Source organism: Leishmania panamensis, assembly GCF_000755165.1.
Source record: "Leishmania panamensis strain MHOM/PA/94/PSC-1 chromosome 28 sequence".
Classification (NCBI taxonomy): Eukaryota; Euglenozoa; class Kinetoplastea; order Trypanosomatida; family Trypanosomatidae; genus Leishmania; species Leishmania panamensis.
In genome coordinates this window covers 642,706-666,456 of record NC_025874.1, presented here as the reverse complement: position 1 = coordinate 666,456, position 23,751 = coordinate 642,706, and the positions used below count along the sequence as shown (strand labels likewise).

At 59.5% G+C, this 23,751-nt stretch overlaps 4 protein-coding genes across 4 annotated transcripts, besides 1 other annotated feature; all 4 read left to right on the top strand.

The window, feature by feature from the left end:
* Window positions 1-815: 815 nt before the first annotated feature.
* Window positions 816-2,753, top strand: LPMP_281830 (hypothetical protein; the record flags this gene model as incomplete). The annotated part of the gene is made up of 1 exon (XM_010702221.1): window positions 816-2,753. The coding sequence occupies one exon, from the start codon at window positions 816-818 to the stop codon at window positions 2,751-2,753; it is 1,938 nt and encodes a 645-aa protein (XP_010700523.1).
* A 1,832-nt stretch (window positions 2,754-4,585) lies between these two features.
* On the top strand, window positions 4,586-11,125 carry LPMP_281820 (hypothetical protein; the record flags this gene model as incomplete). Its single annotated transcript, XM_010702220.1, has 1 exon — window positions 4,586-11,125. One exon carries the CDS (start codon window positions 4,586-4,588, stop codon window positions 11,123-11,125), a length of 6,540 nt encoding a protein of 2,179 aa, XP_010700522.1.
* Window positions 11,126-12,948: 1,823 nt separating this feature from the next.
* On the top strand, window positions 12,949-14,418 carry LPMP_281810 (hypothetical protein; the record flags this gene model as incomplete). The annotated part of the gene is made up of 1 exon (XM_010702219.1): window positions 12,949-14,418. One exon carries the CDS (start codon window positions 12,949-12,951, stop codon window positions 14,416-14,418), a length of 1,470 nt encoding a protein of 489 aa, XP_010700521.1.
* A 511-nt stretch (window positions 14,419-14,929) lies between these two features.
* Window positions 14,930-15,293: a repeat region.
* Window positions 15,294-17,054: 1,761 nt separating this feature from the next.
* On the top strand, window positions 17,055-23,045 carry LPMP_281800 (sulfate transporter-like protein; the record flags this gene model as incomplete). The annotated part of the gene is made up of 1 exon (XM_010702218.1): window positions 17,055-23,045. One exon carries the CDS (start codon window positions 17,055-17,057, stop codon window positions 23,043-23,045), a length of 5,991 nt encoding a protein of 1,996 aa, XP_010700520.1.
* Window positions 23,046-23,751: the final 706 nt, after the last annotated feature.

Here is a 23,751-nt window from a genome sequence, read left to right as displayed (position 1 = left end):
CGAAACTCCACTTTTCTCTTTTTTTCCTTTCTTCCTTTGCGCCTCTGTACGCGGCTGCTGCACCGTGCCTAGGGAACATGCCAGCGTGCGAGTGACGTGGATTTCTGTATCCCTGCTCCAACCTGCACCCCCCCCTCCCTGGGGGTGCGGATGGTAAGAGATGAGGACGAGAGTCAATCCAAGCACCCTGGCAACCAGACAGGGTGATGGCTCATGTCTATCGGGTATCTGTGCTCGCACGTATCTCTCTCTCTCTCGTTCACTTCCCTGCCCCTCCCTCTTGCTGTATTCGCTCTCTTTTCTTTGCGCGCACGCGCCCTCTACACGGCAGCTGCGATTACTGTCGCGTTTCTCCTCATTTTCTCAGCCTTGTCGTTCTCCCCACACTTGAAGGGCGAAAGCAGCAGCAGAAGCGAAAGGACGCCGTTTCAACCATTCGCTCACCTCCATCGCTCCCTTTCTTTCGTGTGTGTGTGTGTGTGCGTTGGTGTTTGCTGGTCTGTGCGCGAGCGCCGTTAGCTCCCTCCCCTCCCCCTCCCCCTCCCGGGCCCCATTACAGGCCATCACGGTGCCGTCGTTGTTTTTGGACTGCGCCTCACTTCGTTCATTCCTCTCACTCTCCTCTACATCACCGCGGCGGCGTGGAGAAGCGATAGGCAGTCGTGCAGACGACCGCGGTGCGTCTCTTCCCTCGCACTGCCATCACGGCGGCTGAATGTAGCACCGCCGCTGTTTCGAAGGCGGTGGCCCGAGTTGATGGGGGGAGGGGGGCGGAGAGGGAGGAAGAAGAAACGATTTCACCCATAACGAGCAAAATGTCGCTGCACTTTAACTGGAGTCGACTAGATGAGACGTGCGCAGAGGCGCTGCGTCATCTCATTAACAAGCGACTCGCCGAGGTGGTCGAGCGCATTAACAGCCAACATGCCGCGTCGCCAAGCGGCGGCGCGGTCGGATCAGCGTCAGCAGCTGCAAAGATGAGTACAACCATTCCCGTCCCGCTTTCCGGTGTTGCAGGGACCGCTACTTCTTCCTCGACCAGTCCTTACGGCGGTGGTGGCGGCAGCGCTGCTGTGGCGGGCAAGTCGGAGTACTTACCTAACGCTAGTAGCAGCATCTCTCCGGAGACACTGGCGGGCTTTATCGCCAACCCGGCGAGCACGGCAGCCAGCGCCTCCGCGAATCGCTGGGAGTCGATCTCTAACCCATCGGTTAGCTCCACGCTGATGGGCGTATCGACACCGCACCCTTCTAACACCCAGGCACCCTACGGCAGCGCTGGTCTGCCAGCATTTGGAGCGGCGGCACCAGCGTCGACGGCAGAGATGCTTCCCACTGGGAGCGCGGGCGGCTCAGGGAATTCTACCTCAGGACCACCCATCACGGCTGCCCTGCCGCACAACAGCGGCTATCATGGCGGAGGTGCAACCTTGCTTGCGGCAGACATAAATAGTGGCAACAATGGTGGCGAGCCGTCGGAGAGCACCTCCTTCGTGGCTGAGCCGATTACTGTGCCTGCGATGGGTGTTTATCGAACTACTGTCAGCTCATCATCGTCGTACTTTGGCCCAGCGAGCTCCACCGTGGCGGCGTCGTGTGCTGCGGCCACTTCTGCTGCTGGCGGCGCCGCTTACGTGCCGGGCACCGTGTCGGCACCCCCTGTCCCAGCAGCAGCGGAGAGTGCAAGCAGGGTGCCGCTGATTGAATACTTGGAGGTGGGCCGAGTGGAGTGGGGGACCACCCCGCCGTTCGTCGAAATAGTTGCCTTCGAGAACGCGATTGACGAACCTCCTGGCCGTACACGTCAGCACCTTCAGCAACAGCAGCAGGGCAAGGGACTCTTTGGTGGTGGCAGGGACGGGCAGGGCACCGGGCCCGAGACGCGTGGCACCTCCCCGTACACTGTGAGCCACGCCACCTCATTAGACACTCTCATGACTACCTCCACCGCTGCTGTGGAGCCTGTGACGAACCCCGCCGCCGTGACGGACAACATCAACGAGAACTCGAACGGGATCGCTTCCCGTGTGCACACCGGGGCCAAGATGTTGCACCTGATGATTGGGTCACGTCCACTCTTAGACACGGCAAGTGCTGACAGCAGTGGTGCTGGTGGTGAGGTTGATATGTCTTCCCACCGGCAGCCAGCATCCTCTGCTCCTTCACAGTTTCCGTCGCAGCCGGAGCCGGTGGATTCGCTGACCTCGGTGCTGGGTCCTGGCGGCCTCTACGTGCGCTTCCACGTGACCTACGGGGGTGCGATGCATCTGTCGATGAACATGGCGGTACAGCATGAAATTCGACTCGGCGCCGTTGCGTTGCGTGTCAGCTTGCCCATGATGTTCTATCTCGCCAACCTCGACCTTGACTGCTACCTCTGCGTGAACATGAAGGACAACATGTGCGAGGTGTGGCTCGAGCCGGGTCCGCTCTCGCCGTTCGTGGTCAATCGACTGAGCATCACCGCCGTCATCGGCGGGGACGACGACGACGACGGCGGCTCCGATTTGGAGGGCGGCCGAAAGAACGCCGGGACAGGCGACTACGGTACCTCCTCTGCCGACTTCTATTCCCCCTATGGCAGCAGCAGCCTTTCCGATGGCGACGGCGGCGAGGAGGGCAACGGTGTGTACGTGAATGAGCACGAAGTATCGTACTTTGTACTGCACGAACTTCGAGCCATCTTGCGTGAGACACTCATTGCCCCGCATTCCATTCGCATACCGCTGTCTTTCGGTGGTGGTGGTGGTTAGCACCAGGACAACAAGGAAGAAAGACAAACAAGACGCGAGCACGGCTCTGGCGTGCAGCACTACCCCGCAACATACACGCGGAAAGACGGTGTCAACCTCGACTATGACAGCATGCGAGCCGCTCTGCTGAGGGTGTACGTCAACCTCCAGCAGCGGCTGCTGTCATGGCAGGTGGACCGCCTGGGCAACAAAGGGGGTGTCGCTACGGATATGCGAAGAAAAGGGGCGCGACTCGGGGGAAAGAATCACTCGGCCTCCGGCCTGCAGCGTCGCGCCCCTGAGCTGCAGATTTGTCCTCCGCTCGTCGCCGTGAACGCCACGCTTTTTCTAGCCCGTTGCACGCACGACCATTCCGTTGTAGCCACAAACTGACCGCTGTTCCTTCTCTCTTCTTACTCTGGGTTACCTCTCCTCGTCACTACCTCTGCTCTCTCTTTTCCTTTCCCCCTACGCGAACTCTCTGCACCGCCGCCCCCCACTGCTTCGATGTGCTTCCTCTTTGTTGGCACGTTGTGGCACTCTCCTTTCCCCCCTAGTATCCTCTCTCCTGTCATCTAGAAGCACGAGGGAGGCTGTTCTCGCAGTGGGGTGTAGGCGTGTGGGTGTGTGTCTCCTTCCTATCGACTTGTGGGGGATGCTGCTCTCCATCTGAGGCATTCTCTCGCTCCTGTGTTGTGTTTTCAGCGCTGTACGTGGGCGCCATCGTCACCATTTCTTAATTAATTTGTATATTTATTTACTGACACCATCACTACCGCAGTGGATTGTACATAGCCTGACGTCGTTGTTTTCCTCGTCGCCCCCCCTCTCACCTTTTTCCTTCGCTGCTCGCTTTTCTGCCGCTGTACGCACCCCACTGCCACGGCAGGCGCCCTCCTCCTCCTCCTCCTCCTCCTCCTCCTCCTCCCGTTCTCTCCCCAAAATAAAAGTGTCGTTTGCGCGTCTATTTTCTCCGCCTTGCCTGCCTGCCTGCCGCATGCGAAGGCGTTAGCGGCAGCCGCACAAGCAGACTGCGAGCGCTATACGCGCACTGACCCACCCACTCGCCACGCAGCCAGGGAGAACTTGCAGACTTTACCAACACATGCACACGCACACCACAACATAATACCCAGTGGACGATCTTCTCGCGAGCCAGCTTGGGGTCTGCCGGCAGGACGACGCTACCGCCGTCGAACATGCATTCCTCCATTCGCTCTCACACCTCGGCAAATACTGCTGCTGTCAGCACTGCTGCCCCGCCAGTACCAACAGTGGACCACTCCGCCTTCGCGATGTCTCTGCCGTCGCCACGATTCTGGATGCCAACGTCGCAGGCTCCAGAGGAGGTGATCGCGTCCCGCTACCTAAAGCGTCTCGGCAATACCTTCATCTGTAGTTCACGCAAGGGGAACGGCAAACGCCTGGGTGAGTCGGCGGATGGCATCGCCGCAGCCGAGGGAGAGTGTCTGGGTAGTCGAAAGGTCTCATTCATGCACCGTCACTCCAACTCCTGTAACGTATTCTCTGCCATATCGCTCGTTTCCTCCCTCGCTGCCCGCAAAGCGGGCACTCAGCAGGACGGTGAGGCGGCGTCTACGGCTGCTGCGAATCGCGGGCAACTTCGGCGCGTTGCCCCCCCTGGGGTGTCCAGCAACGGCAACCCTGCCTTCCTTAGTCCCCTCTTACCCTCTCCCAACACGGCACTGCCGCCGGTACTGGCAAACAAGGACTTGGCGCATTCTACTGGTGGCGACGGTCACTCAGTGCTGCCATGCTTGCACCTGCCGCAGACGCCAGGTAGTGGTCAGCAGCGTCAACGCAGCAGTCCACATGTTTCGACCGCATTACGGATGTCGGCAAACGCGCCGGGAGGGGTAGTGGGTCGCCTGCACAATCGTGATAGGGAGATGCCCAACCAGAACGCGCCCCACAGTGTCCCTCGCTTCTCGCCTCCCACGAGCCGTCAGGGCAGCAGCACCTGCAACTGCTCCGTGGACCTCGACCTCAGCGAGTGTGGCATCCAAGTCGCTGCAGCCACGTCGGGGCGCCACTGTAGCGAAAAGGCAAAGGCGGGCGAGGTGGCTGCAGCGGAGGTAGACTGTATGGTGGCGAAGGCGGCCGAGTTGATAGCGAGCGCTGCGCCTCCACGCCGGAAGCTCCGTGGCCACAATGAGCGGGCCGCGCAGGTTCTCGCACAGGAGCACTCAAAGCTACTTTTGCTGGTGGGGCGCCGCGCTAACGTGGAGGCGGACATTGAGGACTTGCTGGAACTGGCCGACGCCGCGAGGGAGAAGGTGCGGCAGGAGCGACTGAACCTGCTGTCAATGCCGACGACTCGGGCTACAAGCGATGTGGCGGCAGCGCCTTTAGGGGATGGCACAAACTCACGTCACCAAGACAGAGGCGGTGGGCATGGCGTGGACAGAGGGACCTCAGCATCTTCTCTTGACCTGGCCGCGGTGCGGTATCAGCTGCGCAGGCTGAGCAACGACCTCCTGCGCAACGGCGTCACCGAGCTTGACGCCACACAACTGCGTCAGCTCGTGCAAGAGTTGGAGGATCATCTGTACTTGGTGGAGGAGGCTCTCGAGGAGGAGGCGGGTAATGTGGAAGCGATAGACCCAGAGGCACAGTCGCTCCTTATGACAGCAGGAACCGCCGCCGCCGCCGCAGTGCCACCGCCAGACCGATCACTGCGGCAGCGACTGCAGCACGCGAAAAGGGAGCAGGAAGACCTGCTGGAAGTGTCGTCGAACTTGGCGCACATGAAGTGGCTCATGGAGAGCATCGACACAGAGCTTCTGACAGACATGCCGCAGTCCCAGCCAGCAGGGACACACGAGACCCGGGCAATCGGGGCAGGGACAGAGGTCGGGAAGGAGGCGCGCGGTGGGAGTTCGTGGACAGCGGATGAGGAGACAGCCGCTGCGTTCGTACACCACACAGTTTGCCAGTCCATCTCTGAGGGAGCTTTAAGTTGTTTGTCGCCCACTTCTATGACCACCGCCACGGCACGAGAGTGGGACAAAGCGGAGCTGGACCCTCACGAATGCCACAGCGTTTCCCTCGAAGCCACGATCAGCGAGCCTAGCATGGTGCCTTTCTCCCTCACCGATCTTACCGCTAACAGCAAGATGAGCTGTATAAGTATGGCAACCCCGATGCCGGCTTTCAGTGTGAAGCGGCGGTCACGGATAGGCCCGAAAGACACAAGCGCCGCCTCACCCACGCCCACTGCTCACTCGCACCAACTAAATTTGCTCACCTTCATGTCGGAGGTGCTCGCCCAGTACGAGCTGGAACAGGTGGATGCGGCGAGGCTGCTGAAAATGCGACCGCTTTCGGCGCCGTCGATGCGACTCCATCACCAACAAGCGTCGTTAGTCGCGGAGCGTGACCGGCAACAGGAGCTCGACGGGGCTGAGGATGTGGAGGAGGACCTCGGCGAAACAGTTTTGCAGTCGATTGGGATGTCCGAGGAGGATGGCCGGAATCGGCGCAGTGCTGGAGTCAGTGCATCAGGGGCGCGGCGGCCTCCCTCGAGCATGTCAGGCGCAATCCCCACCGCCGGTGGCCGCTTGCAGCCTTCATCGGCAGACAACCTGTCTGAAGAGCTCCACCACTCTTCTAGTGCAACGCGTCACGGGAAGCGTCAGGCTAGCAGCAGTACTAGCCGTGCTAAGAAGGTACTGTTGCGCGCACAGCTGCGTGACCTGCGCTCTGGGCTGCTGCACGATCTACATGAGCTGTGCTCGCTGCACAACTATGTGCACCTTATCGAAACCCGCCGGCGCGAGCTGACCGAGGGTATTGGCAAGGGCGATGCTGAGTACGCGGCCGAGGTCGAGCAGAAGTTGGCTGGACATCGACTCCAGCTCGAGGCTGCAAAGCGCGCGCGCGAGGAGGCTGCGCGGTGCAAAGGGGAGGCGGCAGCGCTGACGCAGGTGTGGGGGCAAGATGACATCAAGTCTCGAACAGGTAGCGGCCAGAGGCCCGGCGCTTCCGCCGGTTCACAGCGGACGGTTGCTTCCGAGGATGGCCAATACAAGCGGCCCATCAGTGCTGCAACTTTACAGCCAACGGCGCCAAGCGGCGGTGCGTGCCAGGCTGGCGAAACGGCTCCGACAGCCACGGTTCTGCATGACGCAGCTACGCAGAGCAAGCTGGCTGCGGAGGAGGCGGTGACAGCGTCAGTGGAGACGGAGCTTCTGCGTGAATGCCTCGTGGACAAGGGCATTGCTTTCACCGTTGTTGGAGTGGGAAGGAAGCGGCGCAACTCTGCTGCGGCAGGGTCCGTCACTACAGAGGCTGGGGCGGACACCGGTGCTGCAGCGACACATCGCAAGACGAGGAGGGGTGACCACGATGTAACTCTCGGTGGGGCTAGTGGGCCTGATAGCTTCCTCTACTATGAGCTTCGCGTGGAGAAGCCTCTGTCAATCACTCCATTAGTAATCCCACGTGCCGACGGTGCCACAAGTGACCCCACTCCTGCACCTGCCTCCGCCAAGCCCGTAGCCGCTGTGGTGCAGGTTTCTGCACGTCGACTGATGAACCTGAGGATGACTGTGGAAGCTGGAGTAACAGTGGAGGAAGTGGTGACAGGGAATCTTGTGACTAGGAGCGTCACTCCCGGCGCTCCACCTCAGCTGCTGCTTACGCTTACGCCCGTGAAGCCGTACAAAGCCGTCTCCTACGCACATGCCTTCAGCTTCAGCGCCGCGGACGCTTTCGGTGGCGTAGAACAGCACCAGCGGCCATCTCACAACATGTGGGAGGGGGACTCGGTAGCCTCTGCCCTCTTTGCGCTTCCCGATGGCGACTACCGTCGCCGCGACGAGGCGCGCAGCTCGTCACTGGACAGTCACAATGTTCGACCTGCCAAGCTGACACCCATCACGACGGGCTCTGCAGCGCATGACAGCAGCAGCACTTCCGTGCTGTCGAAGAAAGGCGTGGCGGGCAAGAAGGGTTTCAATGCACGTACAAAGACAGCGCCACTGAAGGGGTCAGGCGGCTCATCGAAGAGCCCTGGAAGACAAAGCCTTGAAAGGACCCGCACTCTAAATTTATCCACACGGGCTGCAATGGCGGACGTCAAGAGAGTGAAGAGGAGGGCAAGGCAAGGCACGTCCGGATCGCTGGCGTCTCTTGCTGGAGCGGGGTCCACCGATGTGGCGGCCACTGCGCTCGCCGCTACCACACCAATCAATGCTACTGGCGCTTCAAACGCGACTTTGCCCGACACTGCGGCGGTGGCGGTGCGGTCGTCGTGCTCCGCTTTCAAAGCGAGTCAGCCGTCACTGGCGACTCCGATGCAGCTGCCTTGCAGTCCACCTCTTTCCTTTGTGCCACAGCCCATTGACGAATGGGGAGTGCCGCATGCACACGCTGAGATGGAGGCAGTTGAGAGAAATGCGGTGGTGCTGACGGTGCTGCAGGCCGACGGTGTCGCTGCGGCGCAGAAGAGCGAACGTGGCGGGGCCGGTACATCTGCCGTAGAGCAGCTTCTAGCGGCTATACCCGATAGCGCGATTCTCAGCTTGGGGGAGGGGTGGCCATCGTCTGGTGCTGCGGTGCTTTCCAGTGAAGGGGCTGAGGCGCGGGAAATGGCGGCGAGTCCGGGCACGACTGATGCCGGCGCTTCTTCCGCGTTGGACGCAATGGCGGCGGAGATCCTGTGCCAGACGATGATGGATGGGGCCGACGACGAAGGCGGTGCAGCCAGGGGCAGCGCGTATGCGAAGGGAGGCTCTGCGAGCTCTGGCGGCTTCAGAGATGGTGTGGGCGAGGAGGGATCCACTGACCCTGCGCGGCTGGCGACCGAGGCGGAAATGGCGGGAGTGTACTTGTGTGACTCGTCGGCGTTCGTAGACGGGGAGCATCGGAGCAGCACTTCTCGCACCGGTAGCCATGAGATTGACAGACATGTTCTACCTCTCTTCCTCGCCACTGACTTGGACGCCTCCCAACTTTCATCATCATCCAAGCAGCACCAAGAGAAGCATGGCGAAGTTGAGCAAGCCACCACCGGGCGAGTCTCAGATGAGCGATACATGCTGGGGGCCTCTGCATCCAGATCGTTCCTTGTCTCCAAGTCCACGCAACCGCCAGTGGCGAAGCCGGAGACGATGCTGAAGCCGTTGCTCACCCCCTTGCAACCAGGTCTCCTTCCCGTTCAGGGGGTGACGAACGACGGCAGTGCAGCTGACAGGTCGACTACGCCACCACTGCCCGCCTCGAAGCCACACCCGCCACATACAACCCCTCGTAAAGAAAAGCCCTACCACAGGTTTGCCACTAAGTCGTCAGCTGCCTGCGCACCATTACTACGGCCGCCGCAAAGCGAACCGTGCTGCGACGAGGCAGAACTAGTGACGCTCATGCCACCACCGGTCGTGGTGGTGAAGCGGACTCCGGGGAGCACAAAGCCGTACATGCTGCTTCCACCTGAAGCAGCGGTGAACTTGCTGGGCCCTTCTCTTCGCGACCCAGTGCACGAGCGATCTGTCGGCAGCGAACTTGAAAGGCATACCGGTGGTCAGGATTCCAGCGTACCAGGAGACACCGATGCCCCTCACGGCTTAATCGACACCGCTCCCATTTCTTTGCCGTCGCCCTTGGTAGCGGCGCACTCTGTATTGCCTCCAACGGGGGCTGCGGCAGCGGCTGCAGCTGATGTGAAGACGGTATCGCACGTGCACAAGTTCCTGCAGGCCATTAAGGGCGAATTTCCGCTTCACGGCACGGCTGGAGGTGCCCGCGTCAGCCCGGCGTCCAACGAGCGCTCACCGCAAGCAGCGAGGGGTGCTGCCGGGCTTACAGTGCGTACTGAGCTGGGCCAGCTGCAGGAGGATGCTCGTGAGCTCTTCATGATGGACCCTGTGCGATACGACACCGTGATTTCGGAGCTCATGAAGCAGGTGACCCACACGCTGCAGCAGGAGTTTGCCCCCAAAACATCCTCATCGCAACCGACTGCAAGAGGGACGGGTAGGGTGGCGGCAGATGCAGCGCAGACCGTTTCACCCAGTAGCCCTTTGCCAGCGTTGGACGCTGGAGAGTCTCCAGCAGGGGACGCTACCGATGCCCTGACTGGTTCAGCCGCTACCGCGACACCAGCATCCCTGGCGCAGGCGAGGGATTTCCGCACCTCCTTGTTGGTGCCGTCAATGCTGGTGCCGTTTGAAGCGCCAGCGGAGGACGGGAATGCGCGGGGCTGTGGCCTGCGCGCGTCACAGCTGCATCTCAGCAGCGTCATAGAAAAAAAGCAAGGCAGCCGTACTGACGGTGCAGTTGGTGGTGTGTCGGTGGTGTCGCCGCTGTTGTCGCATGCTGTGTCGAGATCGACACCGAACCGTCTCTCTCAAGCAGCAGCGGCGGCGACGACACCAGGGGACGTTGGTGCAGGTGCCGATCAGCTGGTTTTTTCAACGGCGTCTGTCCCGCCACAGCCAGGGGCACAGCGGCGTGAGACGCACGCTCTTGTCATGAAGGACGGCGCCACTGACCAGGCAACGGGGGATCGCCGTGCATCTTACGCAGACGCAGCCGCCGAGGTGGAGCGAATTCTCTACGAACAGATGAAGGCCCAGCTGTTGCTGCGAGCCATCATTTCCAAGATGAAGGAGTTGTGGCAGACAAAGCAGCAGGACGCAGAAGCGAGGCACCGTGAGCGTCTCGCCAACCGCAAACAGCGTCTGATGAAGCGTGCCTTGGCTGCCATTTGGCCACTGGAGCGCCAGCGCATGATTCATCTGCACAAGCTGATTTACCTGCTTGATCGTCAGGTCGGCCGCGTGCATGGTTGGCTGCCGCACTACTCCGACTCTAATGTACTAATAGACGTGCTGCCTCGTGGGCCGCTATCTCGCAACCCAGGCTGCGCAACACTCCCTGCTGTGTTGACCGGCACTCATGCATGCCTCGCGTCGTGGTATCGGCAGCGGGACCAGATCAAGCTCGACGCCGCGCAGGATGTCGATGGGGTCTCCGCGGGACACGTATGTCCACGGTACCTTCACTATCTTCCACAGCGCCGCATGTACCACTACATGCGCCTGGCAAAGGAGCGGCGCATGCTTCCGCTTCGACTCGTCCGCGCTGATATCCACCTGAGCCACAGCCGGCACCTCCTCCTCGGCTACGAGAAGGTTGCCCTGGAGGGCGGGGGAGAGAACAAGGCCAACAGGGGCGAGGGCAGAAGGTTGGATGGCTGGCCGCAGCGAAGGCTGCCACGGTGCCGTCGCGGCCAGCCAAACGGTTACGCTCCTCCTTTCCGAGAAAACCGGTACGAAGACATGCAAACGCACGGAGAGCGTGAGCGCTACCGTCGGCGTCTGCAGCGCACCGCGACCTTCCAGAGCGTTTCGAAGATGTACTCACCATGAATGCAGCAGGATGCCGATCTGCCTTTCTCTGCCCACTGAGGGGGTGCGATCCGGTCTCCCTTCACGGGCAGGCGCGTCAGTGCGTGTTTTTTTTCGTCTTTTTTTTTCTCAGCTGCACTCACTCTGCAACATCTGCTGAGTCACAGTGGCTAGTTGACTGTGGGGTGTATTCTATGCCTGCACACATCTCTCTCTCTCTCTGTGTGCGCGTGGATTCATGTATTCCTAGGCTGTCTGCATGTGAGGGCGTGTGTCTCTCCCCCCTCCACACACCCTGCGTGTCTGAGAGAATGCGCCCTCGACGTTGGCCTTTTCCTCTTGTTTTCTGCTCCTTTCTCATGCAGCACAAGCGCGCCCAGAGAGATGAATACACTACAGGGTGAAGGTGCCTCTGAGATATCACGCCAGATGCCCTTCCTTGCGTGTCTCTGTCCGCCTCCTTGCTCTTTCGGTTTCTCTCTCTTTCTCCCCTTCCCGTCACCAGCAATCCCAGTTGCGCCCACTCATCCAATAGGCAGCACCGCCCAATGGCGCACATGTACACTAAATTGAAATCAGCAACACGGCAAAGCATACGCAGCAGAGAAGAGTTAGAGAAGTTCGCGAGCGAAGGCATGGTGGCTGATGAGCAGCGCAAAACAGTCATTTATCCCCTCAAGTGACTTCACGTGCCTCACCGCTCTTTCTCTCTCTCTCTCTCTTACTCACGTGCGCTACAGCTTCAAAGGGCCGCATGCAGGAGATGGTCATTGTGACTTCGCCGTGCTACACGGTCATGTGATTACCCACACTCTCTTCTCTTCCTGTTCTTCGTAAGTTACCCTCTCTGCACTTCTCGGCCTCCTCAATTCGTTCAGTTTATTCCTTCTCTGAATGCGCTCTTCTGCTGATGCGTCGTGTACGCCTTCTGTCCTGGTTACCGACTTCTCATTTTCCTCACACACAGGCACCTCCATCATGTATAGGCGTAAAGCAAGGCAGCATAAGAGCGAAAGCCTTGCTGGCTCGCGCAGAGACCACAGCTCCATCAGTTTCTCCTCTAGTGTCTCTTTATCCACGCGGTCCTCTGCGCTTGCTCCGCGCTGTACGACATCCTGCTCTTCTCCTCGTAGGGTTGTAACGAGAGCGAAGAAAAAGTGAGGGATGGTCGAACAACAGTAGGATGATGGGGAGAAGTGAGCTAATGTACCCTCTGCGCTTACTTCGATGGCAGGCTTTACCAACCGTTTCTCTGCTCCTCAGTCCATCATGTTTCTCAGCTCCTTTTAGACCCTGAGGTGCCAAGTCACGGTGGGAGCTTGCTCTTTCCCCACCCACTCATCCCCATGGCTTATCCACCACGACAGGGAACCTTGGTTTATGGAAGAAGGGCCAGGGGGTAATTAGGTCTACCTCTTCCTGCGTAGTGTTACCTGATGATGACTGGAAGATAACAAAATTCTCACACATAGCGTTGCCAGCGCTAGAGCTATGGAGAACGCGAGTTGGGAGGGGGGGGGGGCTACCGGGCTGGTACGCTTTTCCATGGAAAGCGAAACATCTTCCAGCTCGGACGAGTTGGGAACATATATTGGAATGCATCCTGCTTATCTTCTGAGGTTATTCCTTCTCTCTTTTATTCCTTAGTTGCCCCCTGCGGGGAACGTGCCTGACACCCTGTCAGGCTTCTGCGCACACTTCTTCAACTCCCCTCCCTTTCCCCTTTTTGTTTCGTGTGCTCTCAACGGTAGAGTATTAGGCGGCACACATCAGGGCTTGTCTACTCTCTCCCTCTTCGTCTTCCTCTTCCCCCTTTATTTCACTGGTAATACACGTCGACACCAATGCCGCAGCCGACGAGATCCGCTCAACTGAGTGTGCCGACGCCGGCCCCTACGAAGACCTCCGTGATGCATTCACAGCCACGCCCGCGTCTCGCCGGTGTCTCTCCCAGTGCTGTGCTTGTCAACACCACGCTGGGAGTGCCTCCGGGACCGATGTTGCGCCAGCATTCCACCACACCAGAGGTGTCGCCGCTGAATTCGAAGTCCGCGTCCACGGCAGCCTGGAGCCCCACCATGTCTTCACCACTTCCATCGGTACCAGCGAACAGCTGGTATGCTAAGCCGTTTGTCGAGCGACCTGGTGTACCAATATCTGCTTTCCATCGGGACCACCGCGGCAAGATAATTTTCTCATCTCGTCCAGTACCGGTCGAGGGGTCGGAATTGTTAGCGCTACCTGGACAGAAACTGCAGACCTTGACCGTCTGCGAGGTGGGCAAAGACCTTCTCTACGGAATGGCCTACCTCTACGCCACACCGCTTGCCATCGAGCATCAGTGGCGCGGCCGTGTTGCGCACCTCCTTCAAGTGCGGAAGCAGCAAGCACCGATACCAGACATCATGCGCCGAGGTGTGCAGGGGTTCACCATACTGCAGCGACAGCAACCGGCGCAGGGGGGTGAGCGAGTATCAACGCTGATGCCCTCGTCTTCGCCGAAGCCTCCGCCGTCGTTGCCAGCTTCACCTGGCTTGATAGCGGAGGCTTCGGCGAAGTACAGGAGCACGATGCGCTTTGAGCGTGGCGAAACTACTGTGTATGACCGCCCTGCCGACAATTTTCTGTTTGGCATAAAGCTCTTCGTGAACGAGGAGCTCGTGGAGGATCACTACCCGGACGTACACGCACTTCCGCAGTGCACCGCGACCATCACCGCCAAGGAGGCCGCGCAATTCTGGAGCTGCGTCCCGTTTGTTTTGGTTGGATACCTCAACCAGACCCTGCTGGACCCCATCTCCCTCTTCCACACCCTTTCTTTGAACTTTGTGGAGCATCTCCTGCGGGTGAAGCTGCCTGGCCGTGGCCCCTCTGGTCCAGCAGCGAAGGGCGGCATGGCAGCCTCGACGCGGTTGCCATCTTCGACGCCCGACCCCTCGCCGCACACCAACGCCGCGCTGCTGGAGCTACCTTTCCGGGTGGAGGTGGTGTACGGTTGCCGTGCTGAGGCGTTTTACTGCACGCACTTTATCGCACGCGGCAGCTGTGTTTTGCGCATGACGGAGGCCTCTAAGCCGTCGCTGAAGAGTTATGAGGAAAAACTGCGTGCTCTGGTCAAGAGACGCCATACAGCGCCCCAGTTAATCCCCCACCCCATGAGCTTTCCTTCGCCGCCACCCGCTTGTGCCGGATGCGGCTATCCACTGCAGTACCGCTGCATTGTCTGTGGTGCCAGCGTGTGCGGGAGATCAGTATGTGAGTTGAACCCCGTCTTGGGCTACCCTCGCGCCTGTACACGACACGCGCTACAATGATGAACAGGAGGCGAAGAACCGAGACTCCTGTTTCCGGGGTGAGTCAGAGTGTGGCCAATGAGCAACTCACGGGGCCTTCAACATATTCATGTAGAGCACACGGCATCACGACGCGCGATAAGCGTCGTGCTCTCTCCATGAGCAAAGCTGCGTGGGTGAGAGATGGGGGAGGGTGAATGTGGGGCTTCTCGTCTCTGCGGCTGCGCGCTTGAGGGCGAGAGAGGAGGTGGGGGTGGAGCGGAAAGCTGCACCCCCACCTCCTTGATGCGGCGGCATTGCGGGAGCTCACTACTGCGATGAGAGGGTACGTGTTCGTGTGTGTGCTGATGCCCCGCAACTTTGTCCTGCTACCTCAGGCACCCCTCCCTTCTCCCTTTCAATGCCTGAGTCTCGTACGACCATGCGAGGCTTTTCCCTTGCTTGCAGCTACCGCTACGCCTTCTTTACTTCAGGCCAAACTTTCTTGTCTGCTCTTCCTGATGACGGGACTCCGCAAAGGCGGGGCATCTCCGGGTCAGACCCCTACGTCGTAGGGGGGGGGGGTCGCAGCGATCCACCGCTGCTGATGGTGGCGGTCGGGTCCTGGATGGCGTTGCGTCGGAGCGACCCGCGACCGTGACGATGCCTGTGCCACCCCTATGATGGGCAGGGTGCCAGGGCTGCTCGAGCGGTGTCCCGCCCGGCCCTCGCTGCCTGCTGGTGTGTGTGTGTGTGTGTAGGGGGGGGGGCGTGCTCTGGTGGCTGTGTCCGCGCGTTGCTGTCAGGCGTGTCTTGTGGGTGCTTTGCACCGGGTGATGGGGCCTGTGGTGCAGGACGGTGGGCTCGTGCAGTGTTTAGCCTCGCATGTTGTCTAGCAAGAGGGAAGGCGCACTGAAGGGGGCCGAAGAATATCTGTGGTGCTTTATACTGCAAACGTCCGCACTCGTCTTCTCCATTTCCCTTCCTGAAGTGCGAGGCAGCGGTTGCATGAGAGAAGCTCACCACCACAGCATGGCACCAATTTCAATAGAGACTGCCAAAGCGGAAAAGGACTCTTTTACTCGTGGTGGGACGTAGTGCGCGATGTAGACGATGCGGAGAGGTAGATGGGAACAGAGAGGGCTAGGCGATGCTACAGTGTGCTGAACTTCTACCTTGATTACCCTCCGCCATACACCATTGTTGTTCACCATATCTTTCATATGTAGCCTTCCCGCTCAACTGATTGGCGAGCGTGTGCGAAGCATCTCTGCCGCTTTGTCGCTTCTTTCAGCCGTTGAGGAGGCGCGTCTGGCATGCCCTTGGAGCATGATGTGTAGTGGCGCACGTGGTAGTTCGAGGCGGGGCGTCTTTCCTTCTCCCCGACTGGGATGACTGTGCACTCCGGCTGTTCGCCTGCCTGTTGGACCACTTCGCTTCTTTCGTTGCCTCCTCCACTTCTCCGTTACCTGAGGAAAAAAGTAGGAGGAGCACACCACACGTGCAGAGAGTAACCCACCCGCGCACACCACACGCGTAGAGGGAACAACGAAAGGGGTACCTCGTTCCTCCGCACTTTCTCTCTTATTTTCTACCGCTTTCCCTCCACCCAGCCTCCCCTCCCTCCCCCCCCCCCCACACACACGCTCTCCGAAGAGGACTCTCTATACACGTTCCTCCTCGTCCTCCCTCTTTTTCACCAGCAACGCGACCACGTCTCGAACTCTCGTTCTTTGTCTTTTCGCTGGTTGTTTATTCGCGGCTGTGAACTTCTGCCACGCGTCATTCTTCTTCTCTGCAGTTCCTCAATTGGTGTCGTTCTTTTCACTTTCTTTGCTTGCGTGACCGACAGCAAGAGGCGAGGGATTCCTCCTCTCGCTTTCTCTTGTGCGGTTGTTCTTGTGATAGAGATACGATTGCCTTTCGCTGTGGTGGTGTTCCGGTGCGGAGTTGTGGGTGTCGTTGTGCGGTGCCCGCGTACCTGCGTTTTTTTTTTGTTTTCCCTTTCGCTGCTTGCCTGCGTAATTCTTGAGGGGCTTCCTCGCTTTTCTTTTCTCAGGGAGGAGGGTGAGGGGTGCAAGCTCAGAGTGAGATCCGAGAGAGCAAACGACGCAGCAGCGAGGTTTCGTGTCTGAGCCCTTCTTGGGTGCCCACCGTACACCTCTTCTTCCTTTGTTTTGTTGCTCTTCCGACTTTCTGCTTCGCACTGCTTCTCATTCCCCTCTCCACTTCACTGTGTCTCGGTCGGGGGTCTTTGCTCTGCTTCGCGTTTTCACCTTCCCTGTGTGTTTTCTCTTTTCTGAATTCTCCCTTCTTCACGGCGCGCCGCCACTCCCCTCCCTCTCTCTCTCTCCCCCTCTTTCGTACACTCCACTGCAGCTTATGTTGGCGTGGCGCCGCCTCCCCCCTCCCCCCACACCCACACACACCCACGGACACACACATCGTGCCTCTTTTCCCTTTTCCCTTTTCCCATTGAAGCGACTTAATTTTGCGTCGGTTCAATTTCTTTCTGATTTACTTTTGCTGTTGTGTACCCCTCGTCCTTTCGTGTCAGTAACTCCTGTAGTGCTTTGTAGTCCACGCAGGCTTCTTCTCCGTCCATGTGCCAATATTGGCACCTAACCCACACGAACACACAAGGGCAGCGCTGCAAGCGGGTCAGGTGAGGCGTCGAGATGGCCCATGTCACAGCCAGCGAAATTCTCGCCAGGGCTGGTCATGAGCCCTCGGTGAAGGCGAGAGAGATGTGGAAGACGACGGTGATGAAGTACGTCTACCGATTTGTGCCCGTCTCGCGATGGTGCCACATCCTCACGCCAGAGATCATTCTCAGTGACGGCATCGCCGGCTTCATTGTGGGCGTCATGATTGTGCCGACCTGTCTCTCGTGGTCCAGTCTCGCGGGTCTGCCGTTCTCGTGTGGTCTTATCGCGGCCCTTGTTGCCTCCTTCTCATACGGTACGTTTGGCCAGTGCGCATCGCTGTCGATAGGCCCGGTGGCGGAGATCACGACGCTGCTCATCTCCATTCCAGGTATCCCGGTCGCGGAGCGCCAGGACACATTCCAGAGCCTCGGTCTGCAGGTGGGTATTTTGAGCATGGCGCTTAGCTTTGTGGACTGCGGCACTGTCATAAAGACCATTTTTGCCAAGGCTGTCGGCGACGGCTATACATGCGCCGCGGCACTGTTGGCCATCTCAGCACAGCTGAAGGTGATATTCAATGTCGTGCCAGAGGACAAGGGCTGCGGCAATTTAATCAACACTCTCATCGCGCTTGGGTCTCAGGGGTCTTCGAAAAGCTTCTACTGCTTTGTTATCTTTATGGTGTATTGCACTTACTTGATCCAGATCAAGAAGGCCAGGCGACTGCCACTCTGGATCCCGCACCAGCTCATCGTCGTCGTCGTTTCCATCCTCCTGACATGGGGCTTCCGGTTGGATCAGAAGCTGGACCTGGCAATCGTGCGCGACATCCCGGCTATCCTGAGCTGGCCGCGCTTTCCGCCGATGGATAACCTCATCGGCCTGGGGCCCTACACGTTGGCCATCACTGTGATCAGCTTTGTGCAGATGTACGTGGTGGCGCAGCGAGTGATGCCAAATGTAGACCCCAACACAGAACTCTTTGCCGGCGGCATCACCAACTTGCTTGTGAACGTCATGTCTGGTATGCCGGTGTCGAACTCGTTCAGCTGCTCCTCTGTGCTGATTGAGCAGCACGTGATTACACCACTGACGGCCTACGCTACCGGTGGTGTTGTCCTAATCACCATTCTTTTCCTCACCAGGATCGGTGTCTTCTACTACCTACCGAAGCAGGCGCTGGCTGCGATTATCATTTCAAGTGTGTGGCGCCTTGTGAACTTCTCTGGGCCGGTGCAGCTATGGCGCTACAGCCGTAAGGATGCCGGGGTGTGGGTACTGACGTTTCTGCTGACTGTGCTCGGCGGCATTACCATTGGTGTGCTGAGCGGCATTGCGTTTTCTCTCATCCTGGTGGTGCTCCGCATTGCGCGGCCGCGTGCGGTGAGCGTCGGATTCAACGTGCAGACCTTTCACTACGGCGACATCCGCAAGGACCCAGAGCTGCTCGTGTACCCGAATATTCTGATGTGGCGCTTCGATGCCCCGCTGTATTTTATCAACATCGGCTACTTCAAGGAGCGTCTCATGGCCGCCATCGCAGCAGAGGTGCGACCTATCGATGTTGTTCTGGTGACATGTGGAAAGGTGGTCGACATCGACGCGGCTGCGCTGGCGTCGCTGCCTATCATCCTCGAGGACACCTCGAAGTCTGACCCAACACGACCACGACGCATCATCCTGACGGATATCCACGGGCGACTGGAGAAGGTCCTCCTCGACTCAGCAGCCCTGCCCATTTATGTACCCGAGGAGTACGACGGGATCTCGATTGAGCAGATCTCGACCTCCGGTAAATTCCCTGTCGTCTTCAGGAAGCTGGAGGATGCGATTGCGTTTGGGCAGCGGTGCATATCGGAGCGCTATGGCAACGTGGACACCGCCCCGTACCCCAACGTGGCCTTCTTGACCGACGTCGTGATGCAGGCGGCACGACTGCCGACAGGAGACGACCGCGTGCCACCTTTACTGTCGCTTTTAGAGGCAGCGGATGCCACCTCAGCTTCGGGATGCGGCACCGCAGTCGCCGCAGCGCCGCGGGGCCTGAATGCATCGCCCATTATGGTCACGGCGCCCAGCGTGGCCCCGCCTTCCCCCAACCAAGCCGAGGAACGTCGAGGCAAGGCAGCGCGTGCCGAAGCCTCCGTTTCCTCCCCGCACCCGCGACACACCACCATTACTCACTCTGCAAGCTCATCGGAGGAGGCTATGAACGATGAAGACGATGGGGACGGTGGAGTTCCACCCCAGCAGCAACAGGACAACCTTGTGCGTCACCTTGCCACGCTGAAGAAGCTCTCCACATACTCGCCTGATCGACAGCTTGTTGGCGTGCTAGGCGTTATTCGTCATGGTGAGGTGACACCCAAGCAGAAGAAAAAGCTGCTCTTCAACGACCCGACTCTGCTGCGGCTAGCCTTCCAAGGGCGTGACCTGCGCCGGACGAAGCGCAGTGTTGATGAGCTGGCAGAGTTCTTTGTGGCGGTCGAGCGGTTGCTCTGGGAGCTGCCGACCTCAGCTGTGAGTGCGGCGGGGTCCGCTGACATTCTGGATGCTTCGATACTTGGTACTGCCTGCAGCTTGCCAAGCCGAATTTCCAAAGCCACGGCAGAGAGCTGGGCGCGCGTCTTGTCCATTGTCCGCAGCCGCCCAGATGGGCTCAAGGTCCAGATCAAGGCACGTGTGACGTCCGTCTCGGGTGCTGCCTCGTTTGACGGGAGCGGACAGACCTCCCCTCAGAAGTACCTGCACTACAGCAGTAGTGCATGGCGGAGAGCCGGCAGCGGCGGCACAGGAAGTCGTTATAGCAGTGGTAGCGGTAGCGCGGACGACGACTCGGGCGAGCCGACGGCGGGCCTGCTCGTGGTGAAGTGGGGCGGTGTATTGACCAAGTCCGGGATCCTACAAGCGCATGTGATGGGTGAAAAGTTGTTCGCGCGGTTCTACGCCGCAGGCGACCTGCCGCTGCGTCGCCTCGTTCAGTTCACGTGTCAGCCGCTGGTAACGGCGTCAGACGAGAACCGGGTTGTGAACACGGCGCTTGTCGTGGCCAATGCCCTCACGCATGCCTCCGGCGTGACTGTGCGCCGCTGCGACATTGTGCTCAATGACAACCTCACCAAAACGCTGGGGTCAGTTGCGAAGCGCCTACTCCGGGAGGAGCACCGGTACTTCGAGTCGTTACTTCACATCGAGTCTGCTGCAGCCGCACGTCATTTCTTTCACATCCCAGGCTTCCGCCAGCTGCTGTCGATCCCGTCGCTGGACCGCTTTCGTGGCTGGGTAGGCAGCGAGCATGACGACAACCGTGGCGATGGTGAAGAGAGCAGCAATGGGATGGCACGCAGGATGAGTGAAACGATGAGTCACCACTCTGAGAACCGCGAGGCTTCGGGGCCGAGTGGTCTGCCTCCGCCGTCCTTGCGCCGTCGCAGCGAGCGGGCTGGCGGCCGAGACAATTCTCGCAACTTTCACGGCGCTCAGGACACCGACTTTCCACACGGCAGCCGTGTCTTTTCCACCTCAGAGTCACCGCTGCAGCGACCCAACTACAACGTTCTCCGGCAGGAAGAGTTCCACACGCCGTATGAGGTACTGCAGGAGCTGAAGGAGCTCATGTCAATCTTGTCCACGCTCGAGTTCCCGGAGTACCTCGCTAAGGCACCGCTGAGTAACCACGAGACGCTGCAGGAGCTGCAACAGCGCTACGAGGCGCTGTTGCATAACTTTGAGGGAGCCAAACGCCGAATTCGTAGCAGCTACCGCCGCTCCGAGAACATGCGGTGCCCCGGTGGTTCGCGGACACCTGTGACCCTAGAGGCGAAGGACGGGAGGGCAGCAAGACCAGCAGTAGCGTCAGCAGGACTTGCTGAGGATCCGGAGCAGCAGATACTTCTGGAGGCTATAGAGGAGACCGGCGGATCGTCCGACGAGGACGGGCTCCGTGCGCAGCTGGTGGAGGACCCTGAGCTGGATCTCAGCGTGCCCCTGCGGCGCGACCCCTCGGAGTTCCACCGGACGCCGATAGGAACAAGGTTATCGTTCCCCCCGATGTTTGCCTCGAGCGATGGGGGCGCATGTGGAGCGCAGTGTGACCAAGGTGGTTACGGCCACTCTACGCTACCCGCGCAACAGCGAACGACGAGCGGTCGCGGCAACGCCGGTCTGACGCGGCCGAGACCGCTTAACAAGGCTTTTGGGCCCACCTACGCTTCTTTTAAGGATGGCGATGGCCACGGAAGTAATGGCTTCGGTGTGTCAGGTGCCGCCCCGCGCTTCGACGTGAGCGACGTGTCGAAGCTGCGAGACTATGGCTCCTACGACGTGGCGTACAATCTCCCTCTCGTGCTACAGCTGCACGCGTCGGTGCAGGAGCCGGCGGTGGCGTTTCAGCTGCGTCGCTTCGCCCGTACCCTGCAGCGCTTTGCTGAGATCACCGAGTACATGTCGCGCATCGGCGAGAATGTACTAGTGGGGGTAAACAGTAGCAAACGCTTCATTATCGGCTCACTGGTCAGTGATGGGCTACTACGGCGGCTGCACAATGACTTCCACGACTTGGCCACGGTGGATGAGGAGCGCGGTGTTCAGGAGCTGCTGCTCAAGGCGCAGGCGCAGTATATGGCGGAGAACGGTGGTGTCGAGCAGGATGTTCGCCACATGATTGGCCTCTTTTCGCGTCTCCCCTGTTGGTCAACGAAGAAGAGGGGAGTGAGGGCGAGCGAACATGAAGGCTCTGCTTGGAGGAATGACCCCTGGGCGCAAGAGACAGCGCAGGAGCGTGAGTTCCGGCTTCGCGTTCCCTTCATTTCTCTCCCCAAGCAAGAGGCGTGGGCACATGCCGCGGCAGCCGACTTCGCGAAGTGCACACGCCTGTACTTCACTACTTACCTTCACGTCGAAGGCGTTCTGCAGTGCCTTTTCGAGAGCGTTACCGTCGAGGGCTTCAGCCGACCCAGCAAGGAGGAGATGGAGGCGACCCACCAGCTCTACATGCGCCACCTTATCTTCAAGATTTTTCGTCGCCGCAATGTGAGCTATACCGATGCGGAGGTGACGGAAGCCATGAGGCGTTTGCACTTGCTCTTCCGCTCAGGTGTAGACTACGACGAGCAGCAGCGAGAGCTGCGCCGCGGCCTCGCCGCCATCTACCACGCAATGTACTACGTATCGATGGAGGTTTACCTCTCTCTTGGCGACGTCGATGAGGCGCAGACGGCCATTATGGAGGAGTTCCCACTCTTCAGCCTGCACCTTACTAACAGCAGCGAGGAAGGCGGCAACCCCCAAAGTGCAACCGGCACAGCGGCCAGTGGTGGGAACGGCGAGGATGGTGAAGAGCTGGCGGAGGCTATGGCAGCAGCGTCGGTACACCACTCGACCTCACTTCTGCCCCCCTTCGCGGCATGCAGTGGGACCAGGTGCCTCAGCAGTGGGCCGGCGTCGTACTCCCCTGCTGCAGCTGGCGGAAACTCCGCGGAGGCGTTCACCGGCTTTGCTCGCAGTCCCGTATACGCGCAGTATCTCGTCGCCCCATCCAACACCCCAGAAGCAACGGCGGCGTCGGTCTCGGATGGCGGTGGGTCAGTGGCATTGGTGGTAACGTCGCCGGCCTCGTTCTCCGACACAGCGGCGCATCCCGCAGCCGGCAGCGGAGCCGAGTCGGACTCAGGTGACAACGGACCACTGAACCCTGTGCATCGACGTGGCCCCAGCCTATCGACGTTTGCCCTAGCACCACCGCCGCAGCGTGAGCCGAAGGGGCGATCTCGACCCATGACAGCGGCGTCCACAAACACGAAGGGCTCAGTCAAGGAGGCGACAGTTCTCGTGACCCCAGAGGCCGGACGTCGGACAGCGGTGATCCAAGGGATGAAGCACCGCGTCTCGAATGTAACGCCGATGCGTCGCATTCACGAGGGGCTGAGTCTGAACGACTTTGTGCTTCTCATGAAGGAGGTGGAGAGCGCCGTGCGTTCACAGACAGCCTCGTCCTCCTCGGCACACGAGACGTCTAGGTAAGGTGGATGTGGACTGTGCCTGGTCGGCTCACCGACGTGTGAGGATGCGAAAGAGCTGGTAGCAATGATGAAGGGCGACAGCGGCCTATCTTGCGTTCATGGTAGTGTGCTGTGACGCATGTGCACCGTTGCATGGGCGCTTTTCTTGTGTGTGCATTGGATGGAGGGAGGAAGGAGGGGGAGTGGTAGCTTCCACAGAGAAACAGGCGCTGGACTCTGCATGACATGCGCAGTGACACCCAACGTAGGCGGTGCAGAGTTGATGACTGCACTCTTGATATCCGCATGGTACCCAGAAATTGTAGCCGCACACTCGAAAAACACCAAATACACTCAGCGGACGCCACCTCGGCGCCGCCAGCTGAGTGGACAAAGACTTAAAAGTAAAGCACACGGACGATTACGATTGTTATCGTCATTATAGCCGGGCTCATCCCATACTGTTGGTACCGCAGCTTAATGGAGGAGTTTTGTGGAGGTGCAAGCTGTGCGAAGTGCGCTTCTATGAAGAGTATGCGTTGAGGTGCTTACTGTCAAAGTCGCACGCCAACCATCTTGAAAAGAGACGCTCTGTGTGCGTGATACTTGACAAGGACTGACCCCATGCACATATATGTGTGTGCGCTGTTGCGCAATCTCCATCAACGTCACCCTCGCAGTTTTTAACTCCTCTCTGCCGTCTCTCTTTCACGCCACGCATAGTTTTG